This window comes from Nothobranchius furzeri, chromosome 14 (assembly GCF_043380555.1).
Source record: "Nothobranchius furzeri strain GRZ-AD chromosome 14, NfurGRZ-RIMD1, whole genome shotgun sequence".
NCBI lineage: Eukaryota > Metazoa > Chordata > Actinopteri > Cyprinodontiformes > Nothobranchiidae > Nothobranchius > Nothobranchius furzeri.
Window position 1 is genome coordinate 23,776,610 of NC_091754.1, and position 18,105 is coordinate 23,794,714.

General features: G+C 41.3%; 1 protein-coding gene across 1 annotated transcript; it reads right to left on the minus strand.

Annotated features, from left to right (window-relative positions):
• Window positions 1–3,258: 3,258 nt before the first annotated feature.
• On the minus strand, window positions 3,259–7,589 carry ackr3a (atypical chemokine receptor 3a). The gene is made up of 2 exons (XM_015966337.3): window positions 7,452–7,589; window positions 3,259–5,141 (listed from the first exon to the last, which is right to left on the minus strand). Exon 2 carries the CDS (start codon window positions 5,070–5,072, stop codon window positions 3,948–3,950), a length of 1,125 nt encoding a protein of 374 aa, XP_015821823.1. The 5' UTR covers window positions 5,073–5,141; window positions 7,452–7,589; the 3' UTR covers window positions 3,259–3,947.
• Between the last annotated feature and the right edge of the window lie 10,516 nt (window positions 7,590–18,105).

Below are 18,105 nucleotides of genomic sequence, written 5' to 3' on the forward strand. Positions count from 1 at the left end.
TCAGGAAAAGGTAGAGGCCGAGCCACGGGGAGGGGGCGCTCCATTAAGAGTCTTTGTGGCCTGTAACCTGTGCTTATTAAATCAAATCAAAGTCCGCAAAAGGCCAGTGTGAATTCATAAGTGAGGCTGCTGTAAGAAATAGAAAAAAAAGGGACATAAAATTAGATTAACTCATCGTCTGGATTTACTGCTGGGCTTTATTTTTTTTTTATCTGGTGCAATGTGCTGTAAATGTTTTCTTTTTTGTTTGATTTAAAAGATCTGAAGGACGTTGTTAAGTTCCACACAGCGACAGATGAAAACAACAAGGTAAAAGGTTATAAGCGGATATTTTCCTCTGAGGCTGTGTGAGTCTCAGCGGAAGGTGTGCTTCATGTGTGCAACATGTGAAGGGAGAAAAATCAAATTAGACCAGAAAAGGAACTCCATTCCAGATTAAATCTAAGTCTGTTCCGCTGTAGAGCACTGCACACTTCCTTCACACTCAGAAACTCTGCCTCCCTTTTTCCACACTACTTGACCAGAGCCACTTTTATTATCCGATGGGATGAGAACACAGGTACTCCAAACTCCAAAATGTGTTAGCAGGATTTAAAGAATAAATCAGAGTGCTGACTAAAACTGGAGCGGTCAGCTCTGTCTCTGGCATCGGTGCAGAAAGCATGAGGTGACATCTCATCAGATTATCTTGAAAAAAATCACACCCAGAAGGTCTAAAGTATCAAAATTATCATAAAGAGGACATGATGTAAGATCTGAGTACATGGTCTTAACCAGGGGCGGTTCTATGGGGTGTCCAGGGAGAGACAGAATGCTTGGACCCCCGTGTACCCCCCCCCCCCCCCTGTTGAGGGTGGAGCCTAAACATATATGCGTTATTATTTGTGATCATTTAGCCAAATGCAAGATGCGGAACCAAAGCATGTGAATGCATTTATCTGGAATTGAAAATAGAAGCTTAAAAGATATGTTCATGTTCAGAGAATCTAAACTCAAATAAAGGATTTTTGCAAAGTAGTTACATTTTGAAACTAATTGAAAAGCTGTTGTATCTAGAGCAGTGAGCCATACAAAGGGCCACCAAGTTGATACAATAGTGACCTTTGAACTTGAATAGGTCAAAGTTAAACTAAACTTCATGTATAATTAATATATTTGAATGCTTTTTGAAGAAAATTCTAGTTTTTAAATTTATATTAATGCATTTGTGACTTAAAAAGATGGCAGCAAAAGTTTTTATTATTACTATTTTTTAGACTTGTGCTAATTGGAAAAAAGGCCTGAGGGTCCTGATATGGTGCCCACGGGTACCAGGTTGCTGACCCCTGGTCTCAACAAAACAAAAGTATGGTGAAAACAAAATTTCCTCAATGATCTATCTTAATTTACACATAAACCAGAAAAATCATTGAAATTAACCAGATCGCTGCATAAATTTGCTTTCCTTTCAAACATGTTTGAACAAATCCAGCCAGTATTTACAATACCACCTGAAAGTTTGGAGATACTGGTTTGAAATATAATAATTAACATTATTTGTTCATAAAGGTTTCAGAAGTAAACATCATTCATCAGAGTTTTACTGAGAGATATCGTAGTATCTTACATGATAAGAAAAAGCATAAAGATCAATATCTTTGCTGAAAATGCAGGGAAGTTTTGGATCCCGCAGCAAAGCTCAGAGTCTTTCAGGTCCATCCTGCAGAAGGATTTGTCCCCCAGTTTAACCTTCATTTGAGTTTAAACTGTACATTTCCCAAACCCTGTTTGCGTTTAATGATGCTGCAGCACATCAAAGTTTTGTAGCACATGGGCCTAATTAGGACCCATAACTCTTTCTTCAGAAGCTGCTTACATGGTGATCACTTGCAAAAGGAGCCTGCATTCCGCTAACTACAAAGCACGAATGCATTCAGTGCTTAGGTGTCGGTTTGAGGTTCGGTGACCTGTAAAGAGCCGTAGGAAGGCAGTGAAGGGGTCAAAAGAGACGGTCTTAAGCAGGGGGAATAATTCACGCGGGGACAAGTAGAGGGGAGGCCAGCAAACCCTAGGAGTGCTGCAAGATCAAGGCCGTGTCTGAGAGAGAAGGAGAGCTGGAGGGGTATCATTAGCAGGTCACTCGCTCAGTTTGACCTTGGAAATTCTTCACACAGCTTCTTATCAGAGTAACCTGTAACAGTGTGGCAGGACGGAGCTGGGAGTTCAGCAAACAACAGCGCTGGGCTTCCTTATTTCATTTCAGTGAAGCTTTAGCACAGCTTGTCAGCCCAGGCTGTCTCAAGGGTAATGGTGATGTGACTAAACGGCTGCAAATGAGGCCAAGATGCTAAAAATATGTAGGTTAGGGGTAAGAGAGAAGGAGAATAGGGAGAATATGACTGGTTTAGGGATTTTTGGAAGAATGGGATGGAAAAAAAATCATACAAAAAGTCTCATCTGCTCTCTAAACTTATAGAAAATCAATCTTTACAGAAAGCTCTTAAAGATAAAAGTAGTTTTACCTTATTTTGTTTTGTAAAACAAGACAATCATGTTATTTTATTAAGAAGACAAGACCAAGATGTTTCTGCTTCCTATTACCGTCTAGTGTTTCAGTAACTGGATAATTTGTATTCTTTTTTCCTTTAAATATCAAAATGTTCCTTGACTTGAATTAAATATAATGTGTATTTCATGACAGCTGGAATAAACCTCATAGGAATAGTGATATTGTTTGTATCTAACGCTTGAAATTCAATAACTCAAATTGAGCAGCGAGAACAATAACTTCCTCGCATGTTGCACGGGTTAAATCGGTGTTTCATTCATCTGAAAAGCCTGCAGGACATTAAGTTATGAAACTATTTAGACAAAAACCAAAGAGGCAAAACATTTTCTCTGTATTTATTATAAAACAAAACATATGTTGCACATTCTGTCAAAGGAAAGACGCCGTTCTTTTGACATTTGAACTCTTCTAAAACAATCGTTTCTCTATAAAAACGTAAAAACGATACAATGAAACCTTTCAGCATTTTAAGTAATACAGTGAATAAGGAGGACGGCACACACACTCACACAAACGCACACTCACACACACACATCATTTCTTGGTTTTGAGCTTTGGGTCACTGAGTTAAAGCACTCATTTCTTTATTTGGTCCCAAACACACTCAGGTGATGAACGCTGCAGCTGCTGCCTGCATTAGAGGAACAAAGTAATCCTTTCACGTGATTAGCTCATAACATCTGAGCTGTCCGTGGTGTAGCTCTGTCACTGAAAGAAAGCGCTCACATAGCACTTATTATTTAATATAAATGTTTCAGAAAAGTCAGGTGCTTCTATGTTCTCTCAGTAGTCTCAGTTGAAGCCTGCAGATTTGGTGAGGAAACAGGAGTTTGGTAGATTAAACAAAACAAAAAAAAGCTGCAGAAATAAGAATGTTTTCTTCTCAAATGAGTTGAAGCATAAAAATATGTTTATGAATGAAAACTGCTTATCTTAAGGCTTCAGCTGATGCAAAATGAGGTTGATTGAAAATGAGGCAGCAGGACTAAAGCAACGAGCCAATCAGAGGCTCAGCTATGAATCGATGATGTAATGTTGTACGATACGAACAGACATCGATGTGCGAAGGTTTTTGTATTGCAACGCAATAGTTGCAAGAAAATGTCAATGCAATAGAAACATAATTGGATACAAGGAAATTACCCTGCTAATACTAATAAAATACACGACGCGGAACATTTTTACACACAAAAGAACTATTTTATATAATTTACAGTCACGGTTTTGGCTTCAAATCTACAAGGGGTAAATGATTTCAGAATCAGCTGTTTTTATGAATTGCTTTGAATCAGTTCGTCAAAGATGACCAGCTACGGTTTTCAAGTTTTCTATGAAGCAGATTTCAGTGAAGGGAGACTGAACTGCGACACTATTGGACTGCATTTAAGTCATTCTGATTTCAGATCAGAGGTGGGTTCTCAACAGCTGAATATTCTGTGTCTGATATGTTGGTGGTCTCGATGAGCCGTGCCAAGCCCGTCCGAGTGGAGTATTTGAAAATGAAGGCCTTCATGAGGTCGTAGCGGTAGTTTCTGTTGATGAAGTTGTAGAGGATGGGGTTGAAGCAGCAGTGGAGCAGGGACAGGCACTGGGTGAGGTGTATGGTCACGTAGAGCACATTCTCCAGACCACAAGTCAGAGGCACCAGGCCCAGCTGAGACAGAGCATCCACTAGGAGAACAGCATGGTAGGGCCCCCAGCAGGCCAGGAAAACCACTATGTAGGCCAAGATCACCCTGCGGCTCACGTGGCGCTCCATCTCCACGGGGGAGGATGAGGATGAGGAGGAGTGGGCGAAAGCTCGAGCCAGCAGGGCGTAAAACACCGCGATGACTGGAAAGGGGAGAACAAAACCCAGCAGGATGAAGCTCAGCTGCACCCCTACCATCCACTCACGGTGGCTCTCCTCTGGGTACTCAGGTCTGCACATCATCGCGTCCCCGTGTGCCGACTTGACCGTGCGCATGAAGTAGGTGTCCGGTATGGACGCCACCAGAGCCAGAAGCCACACCCCTAAGCACGCACCAAGTCGGATCAGTTTCCTGCGCGCAACTCCTTCCTCACCTCTTTGCACCACACTCAAGTAGCGGTCCACGCTCATGCAGGCCAGGAAGAAGATGCTGCCAAAGAGGTTGACGGAGAACAGCAGGTGCGTGAGCTTGCACGCCACTTCACCAAATGGCCAGTGGCCGTGCTGGGCCAGAGAGCTCACCCACACGGGGAGAGTGGCACACACACACAGGTCCGCCAGCGCCAGCTGAGCGATGTACAAGTGCGTCTCGTGGCGAGGAGTGGAGTCTCTTTGAGCGCGGATGTTCACCCAGAGGACCAGAGCGTTAGCGGCCAGGCCGACGACGAAGATGAAGGTGTAGAGGACACACATGGAGTACAGCAGAGTGCTGCGGTTAAAGGCCGATGTGCACACCATTATGTCAACTCTTGATATGTTGGTGAAGTTTTCAGAGAAGTTCAGGTCCCCAATTGACTCCCACAGGTCCTCCAGCTCACTGGTGCTTAGACTCATCTTTCAGCGCTTGGAGAAAGCCACAAACCACTGGGAGGAAACACACACCACCCCGCACTGGGACAGACCCTGCAAAAACACAACATTTATTAATATTTATCTGATGTAAATCTATCTTCATTACACCTACACATGAGCAGTTTTGATATAATGTTCTGCTTATTTTAAAAACTGCTTTCATTAGCGTGATGCATTGCTTGTTTTAGCAGTGTGGACCCGCTGGGCTGATAAAACCTCAACCCACTGGAGGTACGCTACCAGATCCTGCAGGATCCTAATGCGGTCAGCTTGTTAAAACACAGCTTTCGTGAGTTAATAACGCCTCTCTGTTATTGTGTCATAAGCTGTGGAGTTTCCAGTGATTGATGTGCGCTTTGGGGGAAGCACAATAAATGTTTACACTCGCTCCACTGGCAGAGAGCGCAGACTGGACACGAGGAAGTGGGATCCAGAAACCCAAACAGGCTTTGTGTTTCCGGAGCATTCTGGGCATTCCAAGATAAAGCACAGCTCAGGGTGGGAAACCTGATTCCTCTTTAAAGAGACTTTTTCCCCCTCTGGATGCTTGTTATTGTAAAACACAACGAATCCCATGTCTCCTTGCTGCTCGTCGAGCAGGAAAAGGGAGAGGGCGAGAGATCAGCTGTCACCGCCCAGATGATCAAAAGAGCGACTACGTCATTTTACAACATCTGACTCTCATAACGCAGGAACACAACAGTTTCAAATGCACTCAAACAGAAAGAAATTCAAACAGCAGGAAAGATTATAACATCATAGCAACCGACGTCTCGCTCGGCTAACTGTCAGCCTGCCACAGCAAGAGGGATCAGAGGTGAGAGGTGATAGATCAAAACCAGAACACGATGGGCTTAACCCTGCTGTTGCCCCTGACTGGTTTGTACGCCCACAGAGTGAATTGTGAGGAGGGAACAGCGGGAGGCTTAACGCCTGCGAAATGGTCCGGCAGAGGCTTAAAGAGAGGGTCACTGGTTTTACCTCGCCAGAGAGCAGTGTCAAACATCTGTCTGCGTGGGAGACTCACGCCGTACACGGGGTAATTGGCACGAAGGAAGAAGAAAGAGATGGAAATGGGAATATAACAGTGCACCTGGAACATGTTAAAGGGATAGTTCAGCTCTTCTGACGTGAGTTTAGGTGGGTGTGATGATGGAGATAGCTTTTTGAATGAAGTCTGCACAGCAACACAAACATGGAGAATTATTTTATTATCTGCAGCAAAATTAAAGTTGGAAAGAACTTCAAATGTTTAAAATATAACAAAGAGAAGCTAAATGTGAACTTGGACCAAATAAACCAAATAACTTACAAATAAAACCAAATAACTTTCGGTTTTGTTTATAAAAAAATTAAATAAAAAGCTTTAAGGCTGTTTTACTAAATTATGATTTCAATTACTTCATGTTATTTCATTTTATTTTATTTATTTGCTCCAATGTGATAAATTCTTTAGCTTTTCAGATACTTTTATGCCTAAAACATAAAGATCTATCCAAACTGTAAACTTAAAATCTGATAAATTGTTTTATAGGCTGCATAGATTTGGCCTAACTCTGTAATTCATAATATATTTATGATAAAGCTCTTTAAAGACCTAGTCGCTTCAATTTGAAATTATTTTGACACGCTGAGATTTTTACAGATTGTGGGGGATTATCAACTCACATAATCCTCTATTGTCCCTGCCCTTCACATTATGTGGAAAATACCTGTGGGTGCCAGGTGGCTTCAAGAGAATTCACCTTTTAACACCCACGACGTCAGATAACACACGGAACCAGTATCTCTCACTGGATTTCTGTGTCTCATCTTTCAATTTTAACCTGCTATCTTGTTTCAGGAGACGCTCAAACGTCACGCGCTTATCAGTACACAAACAAAAGCAATGGAAGCCTCTTCTTTTTCTCATTTGTAAATGCAGCCGGTAAAAAAAAAAAGCCATGCAGGTGCAGCGTGTTGGTCTCGACCGACAGGCTTTAGTTCGGGGATAAAATCTCCTCTGAGGGAAGCAGATAACCGGAGTTTTGTGCGTCATTACGCATGGACGCCAAACCGAGCCAAAGACTGAAAATACATACATACAGTATCATTGTAGTCATTGTTGATTCGTATCGGGCTGTAAACAAACTTCTGTTATCAGATGTGAGCTCACTGTTTGCCTAGCTGAGAGGAAAACAAACAGCGCGCGCAGCAAAGAAAGCGAGAAACAAGCGTAAAACGTATAATATAGAGTCGTTTATAAAGCGGGTTATTAATGTTAAGCTATTTAAAATGCAATTTCCATGAAGATAAAAAAAACGCATCTGTTGGGACTAAAATCCACAAACTCAAACAAACAAACAAGCAAAAACATCTTACCTCTCTTTCTTTGTTAAAACCCTCCTTTTCCCCTTTGAAGACCCGATTGGTTTAAAGTTGAGCTCTACAGAAACTGAAACATGCTTCTGACTCTCTCCACCTCCCAAAGTGACTGTGAGCCGGTGTCGAGCTGCACTTGCTGCTGGGACTCCGGAGCTACGCCTCGGGGGCTGGTTTATGGGGGCTGGTCCCAACACTGATGCGTATTGACACGAGGACGTTCAAAGCATCACGCAGCCAATTACAACTGGAGGGAAAGGATAGAAGAGAAACTCTTGCTTCATCTGACTTCAAATCCATTACAAAAAAAAAAAACTTCAAACAAATTCTAATCGACACCCCTTTGTTAACAGGTGATTTGGCCGGATGATAAATCTATTATTATCACTTTTATAAATAAAACAGACTTTTGAAAGGGTGAGAATAAATCACTGCAACCATTAGTACAATAAAGAGTTGGTTTTGTTAAAATTGTCCAATTGTTGAGATTATTTGCTTGTTATTTCTCAATAGTTTGTCTTGTGCAACAGAAATGAATGGTTTCAAAGATGATAAAGAATGTTAGCAAATCAGACAAAATAAAACAAAAACTCCTAATAAACCATTTTTGCTATAAATGATGGGAAAGTTAAACAATTATGGTCATAAAGGTATAAAATGCTTGTTTATTTAACTTTGGAAAAGCTGCTAAAGCAATTAAATGTATGTTATATCATGAATTTTATGTCAATAATACTTCACAGTAATATGTTTAATGTGCAGTGTTAGTACAGTTTAATAATATTAATACAAAAAGCCTCATGCCAGCTTTTTATTTACATAAATCTGTATGTGTACCAGGTGCTTGTGTGTAAAAGACGTTACTTGTAGTACACTATGTAGTACACATTCACATGTGTAACCCCTCTTTGTGGGTGGGGCCTCGTGCTTCCTGCAGGGCCCCACCCCAGGTTACCTAAATACGAAACCAAAGTGTCAGACGTTCAGTAAACCACAGCCACTGTTTTCTGCTTCCACCCAAACCTCAGCAGATGGATTCAAACCAACACCCATTTCCACAGAGGTAACTGACGCCTACAGAGTAACGAACAAGTTTGCATTTTAATCTGGAGTCACTTTCTTGTTATTTACAAAAAAAAACTGACCAAATTAGGAGAATCCATAAAAAAGCAATGCAACACTTTTTCTTGCAGCACTTCTCCATGCAGGATCTTCGTTGTTCCATCAGAACCAGTCTGGTCAGCACAAAGCTGTGTGTGAGTGTGGGAGGCTCACCTGCAGCTGTGGTGGCCTTCGCAGCTGCTTCCGGCTGGACAATTAACCCCAAGTTCAATACAAAGACAGGATCACAAAAGGAAGCCGAAACCGTGGATTTTCTGCTCGTAGTTTGGTGATTAAAAAACACAGCTGTTTGTTTTATGAAACCATTGTAAAAACTTTGATCAGGCTCTGAGAAAACAAATCAGCTCATGTTCAAATAGTGAATTATTGACTTAGCAGCATGTTCGACATTTAGATAGGCTGCCTGCACAGGTCACGCAGCGTATACGGTTTATTATGACTGTCTGACTTGTATTCATAGATGGAACACAATCAGCAGGCTATCCTGACCTCATAAAGAGCAAAATAAATGAAGTCAGCTTCACCAAAGCTTTAAAGAAAGCTCCCTCTACGCACGCATACCTATTGTCCTCCATATCAGAAGCATCGGGGGGGATTTGTAAGCCCTTCTGATAAGCATCCGTGGCTCCGCAGACTGCTGCCAACCTCTGTTCTGCAGCCCTCATTCACAGGCTGTGTGCGCGCTTGCATGTGTGTGTGCGTGGGTGTGTGAAGCTCTTTGAGAAAATAACTAAAAATAAAAGGCTCAGCCAGGAAGGGGCTTGCAATATCCACACAGATGAACTTGGAGTGTAAAATGAAACATCGGTTTTATAATCTTATGTTCAGCCCAGATTAAAGGCGTTAACCACAAAATGATCTCAAATCCTTGAGCCTAAATGATCATTTGGGCCTTTAATCTTTTTGGTTCTGTCCGCCTTGCGAGATAAATTAAGCTTGTTATAGAAAGATCGTAGGAAAATGATGGTGATTATCCTTTGAAACTTCTTGTTTTCTTTTCAAAAAGAAACAAAAGCTGATAAATGCTCAGATTACTCATCAAATCTTATCTAATCAATCAGCTTCAAAGACAAATGTTGATTTGCAAGTTTGAAACAAACATTTTTTTTTGCACCTCAGAATCCCCAAAGATTCTCTTGTTTGGATTTTAATCCATTTTATTCCTCATGCAAGTTTGTTGTCATTGGTTCAGTCATTGAAAACAAATGTTCTTGAGTGTTCTACTAGCTCAGATAATGAATAAAGGTAAAATGGCTTTCAATTGATTTCCATGTTAAAGGCACCTTGGTTTTAGTTTGCTTTTAGCAACCCCTAGAGTCTATTATTAATTACCTGTCATAAAACCAAAAGTGAAACTCTTCTTGCTGTGACTTCATCTTTTTAACACCTTAATCTTGTCACGTTTGGAGGGATGTTAGAACCCAAAGTGCAGAAACCCAGGATGACACGAGGCAGGAGATGATGTGAAGTAAAATCCTTTAATTTTGAAGGATGAAACGAAGAATAAATCCAGGGGCAGGGAGCCAAAGTCCAAAAATGTCCAAAATCCAAAATAAACTAGAGATCCAACTGAGACACGAGAAACACTAGAGACTAGGAACGAGAGACTGACAGAACTACCACAAACAGCAACAATGGACTGACAAGACACAGAGATAAGACAGGGCTTAAATACACTGGGGCATAATGGGAGGCAGATGAGCTGCAGGTGTGTGGAGTGTGGGGGGAGGACCAGGTGAAAGCAATGACTAATCAGGGAAGAAACTAACATGACCAAAGAGTGAACATAAAAACAGAAAAGCAACCATATAACTAAAATTCTAAAGGGAAGGAGAACTACAAAAACCGGTGGGACAAAACATATTAAAGAGACTGATGAAAACGAAAAGCTGAAACTATAAACACTGCAGAGGGATGACTGGAGAAGACTAAAGGAACACAGGAGACACATAAATGAGATGCAGACAAAGGACACATGAGGGCGCTATGAAACACAAAAGGAGAACCTGGAGTGGGAACTGGAGGGGCTGGGGAACAAAGGGACACAGAACATGACAAATCTAACGGCTGAAATGTCTCCTCAGCCTTCATTAGTTTCTACAGGAGTGAATCATCACTAAATCAAACAAATCAGCCTTGTTCACGATCTAAAACTTGCAGGAATTATGCGCTGCCATGCCAGCTCCACTTTACCATTGACTAACAGGGAGTGGTCTGGACACTCTGAAGTTGCAAGTGTGGTGTTGTGGCCGCAGGGAGCAGTGGGGTCTGAGTGACTTTTTATTAAACCCTATAAAGGATCATTTTAGAAAATACTGGCTCAAGAAAATGATTTAAACAGATGAGAAATTAGCATAGTATCCCTTTAATTGTAGTTTTTTTTTCTAACTTGACTGTTTTTGTGAAGTCTTTTAGACAATGCAAAGCTCACTGGATAAACAAAACAATCAAAGAACTGGAAAGTAAAGGCTGCAGCATGACAAACATAAAAGGTAGGAGGTGGAGCGGATGGGAGAAAGTGAGAAAAAACAGGGGAGGAAGACAGAAAGAGTTTTTTTCCCAACTGCTGCAGTTTCTATTGTCGTCTAGCTCCATACGTCATGCTGTAGGGTCTGACAGACACCTATTTTCGTGCAAATGTCCATTCAGAGGGTCCCTCTTTATTGTTGCTGATCCACCTCCCCTTTTACTCTGTCTCCCTGCAGCGTTTCACAACTCCCTCACATTCCTCCTCATCCTGCTCTTTAGCATCACTCATTTTTCACTTAATTACTTATTCATTTATTATCTGTGAAACAGCGATGGGCCTATGCGGGTGAATCTGGGATCTTTGTGTGCAGAGTGGTTGGAAACTCTCAGAGAGTCTGTGGACATATAGAAAACCACTGGACCTGAACGGAGAAATGAACCAAAAAAAATCCTGGTAGCCTTTTTTATGTTTCTGTGTTTGCATTGCTTGTGATAGAGAGAGTGTCGCCCTGCTTAAAAATATAACAATAGGTGTGATCTTCATAGCATCCAACCTGTGAATGTGTGGGAAACCTGAGAACTTGTCAGATATTAAAAACAAAATGTGAAAATTGTATTAGAATGCTTTGTGTTCAGCAGCTCTGTGGAATAAATGTCTAAAGCTGTGAAAATGTGGTGAATGTTCAACCCCTGAAACAGAAGACATATCTGAGGATCTTAGCTAGAAGCATTAAGATCCTGGAGTGAATTCTTGTTTTTGAGTCTATTTTTGATTTTTGTTGCTGCGAACCAAACTTCAGTGTCTCAAGTAAAACACAGAAAAACAGCAACAAGAAGAAATATATTTTTTATGTAGCACCTCTCAAGATTAAAATCACATGGTGCTTCGCAGAACAAAATAAAGAATAAAAACAAATAAATAAAAAATATACAAAAAAATTGGGGAGAAACAATGAATTTTTTTGCTAAAAAATGGAAAAGAAAAGGTAATCACAAGATCCTAAACAGACAGAATTGACAGTTCAGCAGCAAAAAAAAACCTTTGAATTTAGATATAGTTACTAGCAACCATGTTTTCAGCATGGTAAGCAAACACAAATTAAAGTCAAGTTAAGTTCAATAAATCCAAGTGAAATGTATTTAGAGTATAGTAAAAAGAAAAAAACGTGGAAAATTTGAGTCAATTCTTTTACGTAAAAAGTAAAAAACCTGAGATAAAGTTGAGTAACATAAAGTAAAGTAGGGAGGGGAGCATAGAATAAAATGAAGTTTTGAAAAGTAATTGAAGAAAGCATAGAAGCAATCAACAAAGTAGCATCAATTTAAGTCAATTAAACAAAGCTGCAAATCAAAGTCATTTAACATAGAGTCTGGTTAGGTAAAGTAAAGTAACAACATGTGGAGCAAAACTCCTCCACATCGAGAGGAGCCAGTTGAGGTGACTCGGGCACCTGGTCAGGATGCCTCCTGGACGCCTCCCTGGTGAGGTTTTCCGGGCACGTCCAACCGGGAGGAGACCTAAAGGTATACCCAGGACACGGTGGAGGGACTATGTCCCTCGTCTGGCCAGAGAACGCTTTAGGATTCCTCCGGAGTAGCTGGTCCAAGTGGCTGGGGAGAGGGAAGTCTGGGCCTCTCTGCTTGGGCTGCAGTCTCCGCGATCCAACCCTGGATAAGTGGCTGAAAAAGGATGGATGGATGGATGGATGGATGGATGGATGGATGGAGAGTAAAACTATGTAGAGTAGAGGAAAATAACAAAGAGGGAAGCCAAGTTACATCAAGTCTAACCAAGTCAAGCTTAGTAAAGTCACATATTGAGTCAAGTCGAATTAAGTAAAGTCAAGTTAGGTCAAGAGGAGTCGAGTCAAGTTAACGCAACAATCTAGAACTTTCCCCTGTCGTGATGTTTTTTTTAAAATGTTACATAATGAAGGCAAGATGTTTTTCCTCTTTTTAGCTAAGCTTGCCCCAGTCCCGTAGAGCTTCATGCAATTTAAACTGATCACCGTTCAGCACTAGCCACAGCATGAGACATGGGTTTACGTACTGATGTCAGTCACAGAGCAGCCCCACACATTTGCAGAAGAACCTAGTCTGATGGTGACATTTCTAATGGACAAGTAAGTCTAAAAGAACTTTTCCAAATGTCAATGCTTTTCACGTGCATATACAGGAAATATTACAGGGCACGTTGTACACACTTTGTCAGTAAATGTGTGTAACATCAACTATGAAAATCATGCACTGCCATGCATTTTAAACATGTCTTCTCATGCTGATCATAATAAAAATAAGACATGTCATGTTAAAAAATTAGACGTGTTGCATTATTGTAAGAATTTGACTTTGTGTTATATAAATGTACCATTTCACCAACCATCATTGCAGGTTTTTACTCTCTTACAGCCTGTTTTATGTGATAAATCTAAAGAATTGTCCACGTCTACGGGAAGAACTTACTTTGCGTGTGTGACCTCTTATAAAATGTTCATGACTGTGACGATAACTAAGTGTTGCATTTTCCAAATACTCAGCTTTCCTCGCTCTAGATCGCTCGACTCTCCTCTCTGGAATTTGAGCAGATCATCTTGCAATGATGTTAAACGTTGTTTTGATGTGGGCCAAGAGTCAACACTTTTATGAGGTAAGCTGCATTTTTTAAACTTTCAGCATGAGTGCTGAAAAAAACTATGAGTACTTTCTTTAAGTAATTAGGAAAGTTTACTGTTGGCTGTTTCTTTGTCTCTCTCTTACGTCAATGAATCTGACAGTTCTGTCATGCTTAGTTGTTGAACAAAACTGGCTGCAGCTCACATTGTCAATAGATTTTGTCTCTCATTTCTGCCCATAATTGTAACACAAACAAAAAAAAATTGTTTTGCTCACTCAGTTTTTCCACCTTTGTGCCTCTTTTGACTCTCGAGGTCATTGAGATCATGTAGAAATCGAGAGATAGCTGGAAAAAAGCCTAGCCTCAGGGAAGACTGTGCAGTTATGGATTAGTGAATGACAGAATCTATCAACAAGCTCACCAGAAAGTCTCCATCTCTCTGCAGATCCCCGGCTCTGCAGCTATAATCTTGTAATCCTAGCCATTGAGCTTTAACAACGCACCGCCTTTCCATGCTTGGTGCATGACACAGATATGCAGAGTTCACAGATACGGTGGGTAACTTTCACCCCTATTGTCCTGTCACACTAAATGAAAAATGGACCGTTACTTCTGCAGGAATGTGTTTTTGGGAGAGGCCTGCAGCAGAAAAGCCGAATCCTCATCAGCTGCGTTGGTCGTCGGTGTCACGCAGCCTCACGGGGATCGACCATGCTTCAGGTGAGTTTTCAGCTGTTTAATCATCAGGCAGGTTGTTCATATTTTATACTGCAAACACAAAATGTCGAGCTGTTGAAAGCGTGACCACTTGAGAGTAAGCTAAACAGCAGCTATAAACACAACTCCACACGGCACTCTAGTGAGATGATGGAATAAATAACATGGATAAACATTCCAGCAACGGGAAGCCTGACTCATTTTAACGGGAAAAAACCTGAATGGGAATGTGAAGTTATTTCACTAAATAACTGAATTTATGCAAAGGGAAAATGAACTTTAACCTGTTTTATTTTCCTTTGATCCAGGTGGTTTTCATTCAACGCTTTGCATACTTGCAAGTGCACTGCAGGGGGATTATGGTCAGGATGTGGCCGTCCGAGCAGCATCTGGAGCTCTGCGTGCCTGGAGCTTCAAGCGAGGGGCACCACCATCCCCATTCATCCTTCTTTATAGCCTCAGCTTAGTTATTACACAGACAAAAACACATGAGGTCATTTGTTGTCTCTTATTGTTTATAGTGATGCGTGAGAGCTGGATAAGGATTTAAAGGAAAATCTGGAGACAGAAGAAGATGGGGTCAACTCTGTTTAATATATGTCTCGTTGCTTTGCATCGTGTGGTGAAGATAGCACGGATCTGCTTTTCATTACTGTACAGAGGGGTTTAAAGAGGAGCGTAATGGCTGACTGGAGCTTTAACCCCGTCACTCTGACACCTCAAACCACCAGAAGCCTCTCATGAACCCCCCCCAGCCACACTCAACCTTGACTAGTAAATGGGAAACAGCTTTCCAACCTCACGTCAGCCTCCCGGTACCAGGCGCCTCGTGCATCAGAGCCTGAATGGAATCCAACAGCGCAATGTCCATCCATTCATCAGAAGCATTGATGGCAGGCCCGCCGTGTAAGAGTTACAAAGTTGTGAAGTGCAGGCTTCCCTCGGCCCGATCACTGCCAGCCTAACTGAGAAAAGGACCCGTCAGGATCTGAGAAAGTGTGTCCAGTCCCATGAGAAATGCTCCTCCAGTACAGATTTGAATCCCCGGAGTGTAAAAGATGTGTCAAACGTCCCATTGTGGTAAAAGTTTCCTGTGTATTTTCACATCGGTGAGAGGAGATGACAAACACAAAAGAAGGATGGAGATGAGGATAAATTGAACAAGGGATGAAAGACATATCCTGTAGAAGTGCGTAAAAAGAGGAAGGAGGTGGTCTTTGTTATTATTTGGTCACCCGTGTTTTCTCTCCTTTTCTCCGACCTCGATCGGGCCTCCTTGGCTCCGTTTGTGGTCGGGTTCCTCCACAGCTGTTCTAGTCAACAAGGTTTTTTTTTTTTTGTTTTTTAAATTTCTTGTCACCAGCTGCTCAGGCTGTGATCACAAGCTGTAGGCTAGAGGGGGGAGAGGTTTATTGCTGCTCCAAAAAAATATAAAAAATCAAAAAGGATCTCATGTTGGACAGAAAAACCCTGAAAATTTAGGTCATCCATGTCTGTCCGTTTACCGTTATGTGTATGAGTAAAACAGCTTCTACGATCTTGTCATTTTGTTGGGAATAAAAGTTGTTTTGTTAGGCTTTCAGTTTCCATTTTTTCCAACAACCTTGGAAACACACTGCCAGATAAAAGATGTTTGAAGGGACTGCAGCAAAGGATCCCGCTCAGAAGTCATGATGGGGAGCACACAATGGACACTCTGTGATCCAGGGGGAGGCTGGAAAGCATAAAAGTAGTTCCTCATTTTAAACTTTTCCTGCTGCCAATCTTAATCCATGAGTCGGGGCTCTCTACGAACACTAATGTATCCACTCCTTCACACATCCAGTTTGATGGGTTGGTGCTTTTCTTAGTAACTGATTGAGTTTTAATGTAACCCTTGAAACAGCTTGAGGATGGATGATATAAATAATTTACCTCATTTCTAAAGGGACCTCTTTGGCCCCTCCACCCCCACCCCCCGCCTGTTGGGGGTCACTGTGTTTAATAGCTGGCCCGCCATTAACCCCTATGACATCTGGTGCAAACAAAAGAACCGCTTTATGGTCTAATAAACACACTCAGAAGTCAAGAAGGAAGAATCAATCACTTTCATCTTGCAGCATTAAATTTTAAAAGGTTGTATTCTTTTATTTTTCATCTTCATGCTCATTATTTTGGTTACTAATCATCAACACCTCCTGTTGCCTTGCTGTTCTGTGAAAAATGTCATCATCACCCAAATTGCTAATAAACTTCTCTTCTCAAAACCTAAGGATGACCGCAGGTTATCCCTTGCTTCTTCCTCCTACTGGTTGAAAACAGAATTACAACTCAAATAACCCTGCCACAGCCTGCTGTAGCTAGCGCTAACAATGAGCTAAAGCTAACATGAGACAAGTAATATTAAATTAAACCACAAAATAAAAAGGTCTACACTGTTGGACAAAACATTACTTACAAGTCCAGAAGTTTTTTCTTCTTGTGCTTTTTACTGATAGTCAGCAAACTGAGAAAGCTAACTGCTAACTGATTTATGGCTGCTAGCTGTTTCTCTGAATCAGGTAGAGAGCTCCACCTATCAAACCTACCTGTACCACAAAACAGTTGAATGTAGTTTCTGGTCAGCAACGGGTTACAAAGTGCTGTCAAATGTAAAGTTGGTAAAGTGACTCAAAAATCACTGACACCACTTAGAAAGCAATAGCTTAAAATGTTAAAACTGTTTACCTTTAAGTCCCCACTATTCAAATACATCTCAGTTCTCATATGAATAAAGGCTTTTCTGGACTTTTTCATTCATGGTTCAAGAAAACAACTTCCTTCCACGGAGCCAGCAAAAAATGGCCCTCCATGCAGTGAGGGTGGGAAAATTTGGATGCACAATTGAACATGACAACCAGATCAAACAGCATAGCATAAACATTACACTCCTGCAAACCTATTTATTCCAGGTCCAACACTTTGCCGCCTGCAACAATGATTCCAGCAGGAAAAAGCAACCATTTCCATCTTGCAGTTTGGCATAAAACAGAACCACAGTGACCTAAAAGCTTCACATTTTAAACTCCTGTAAGTAAGTTACCTTGCAGAGAGACAGGTGATTGAGCTGCATGAAACTGATTTAGCACAAGCAAACACACCATGACCTTGTGAAACCTTGAGAGCATGAACACCATCTAGTTCCTACATGTCAAAGCTTCAGCCTGGACGGAGTGCAAGGCCATTTCCTTAATGCGCCTCACCCCCTCCCCAGTCTCATTTCCTTCTTACCCAAACAAAAGCTTAGTCTCAGGTGGGGTGGGGGGGGGGTCAACCCTCAGCCACTTGTTTCTTAGCAAAGCTGACTGCAAATACCAATTCTAACCAGCTTCGTGTATTTAGGTACATAATTACAGAGAATGGAAGGTTGGAGCTTCCTCATACTGACCTTGGGATAGTTTTATTAAAAGGCAGAGCTCATTGCCTCCATTCTGGATAGATAGCATTTTAGCAGGTGAGCTCCCTCAAGTGCTTTGTTCACATTAATGGAGTTAATCTCAAAATCCTGTTCAGCAAACACTTCAGTGCTTTTACAGGAAAGCCTCCCAGGAGCAGTGACTAATGCATTTGCTGCAGGAAGTCAGTTTGGAAATGCATCCATCCTTTTAAAGTAGAAGTGTCGGTGCTTTAGGTTCACAATAGAAGGATGTCAACTAAATGTCTGGGAAAAATTAACATCAAGTGACAAGGTAGTAGCAAATATAATACATTGGC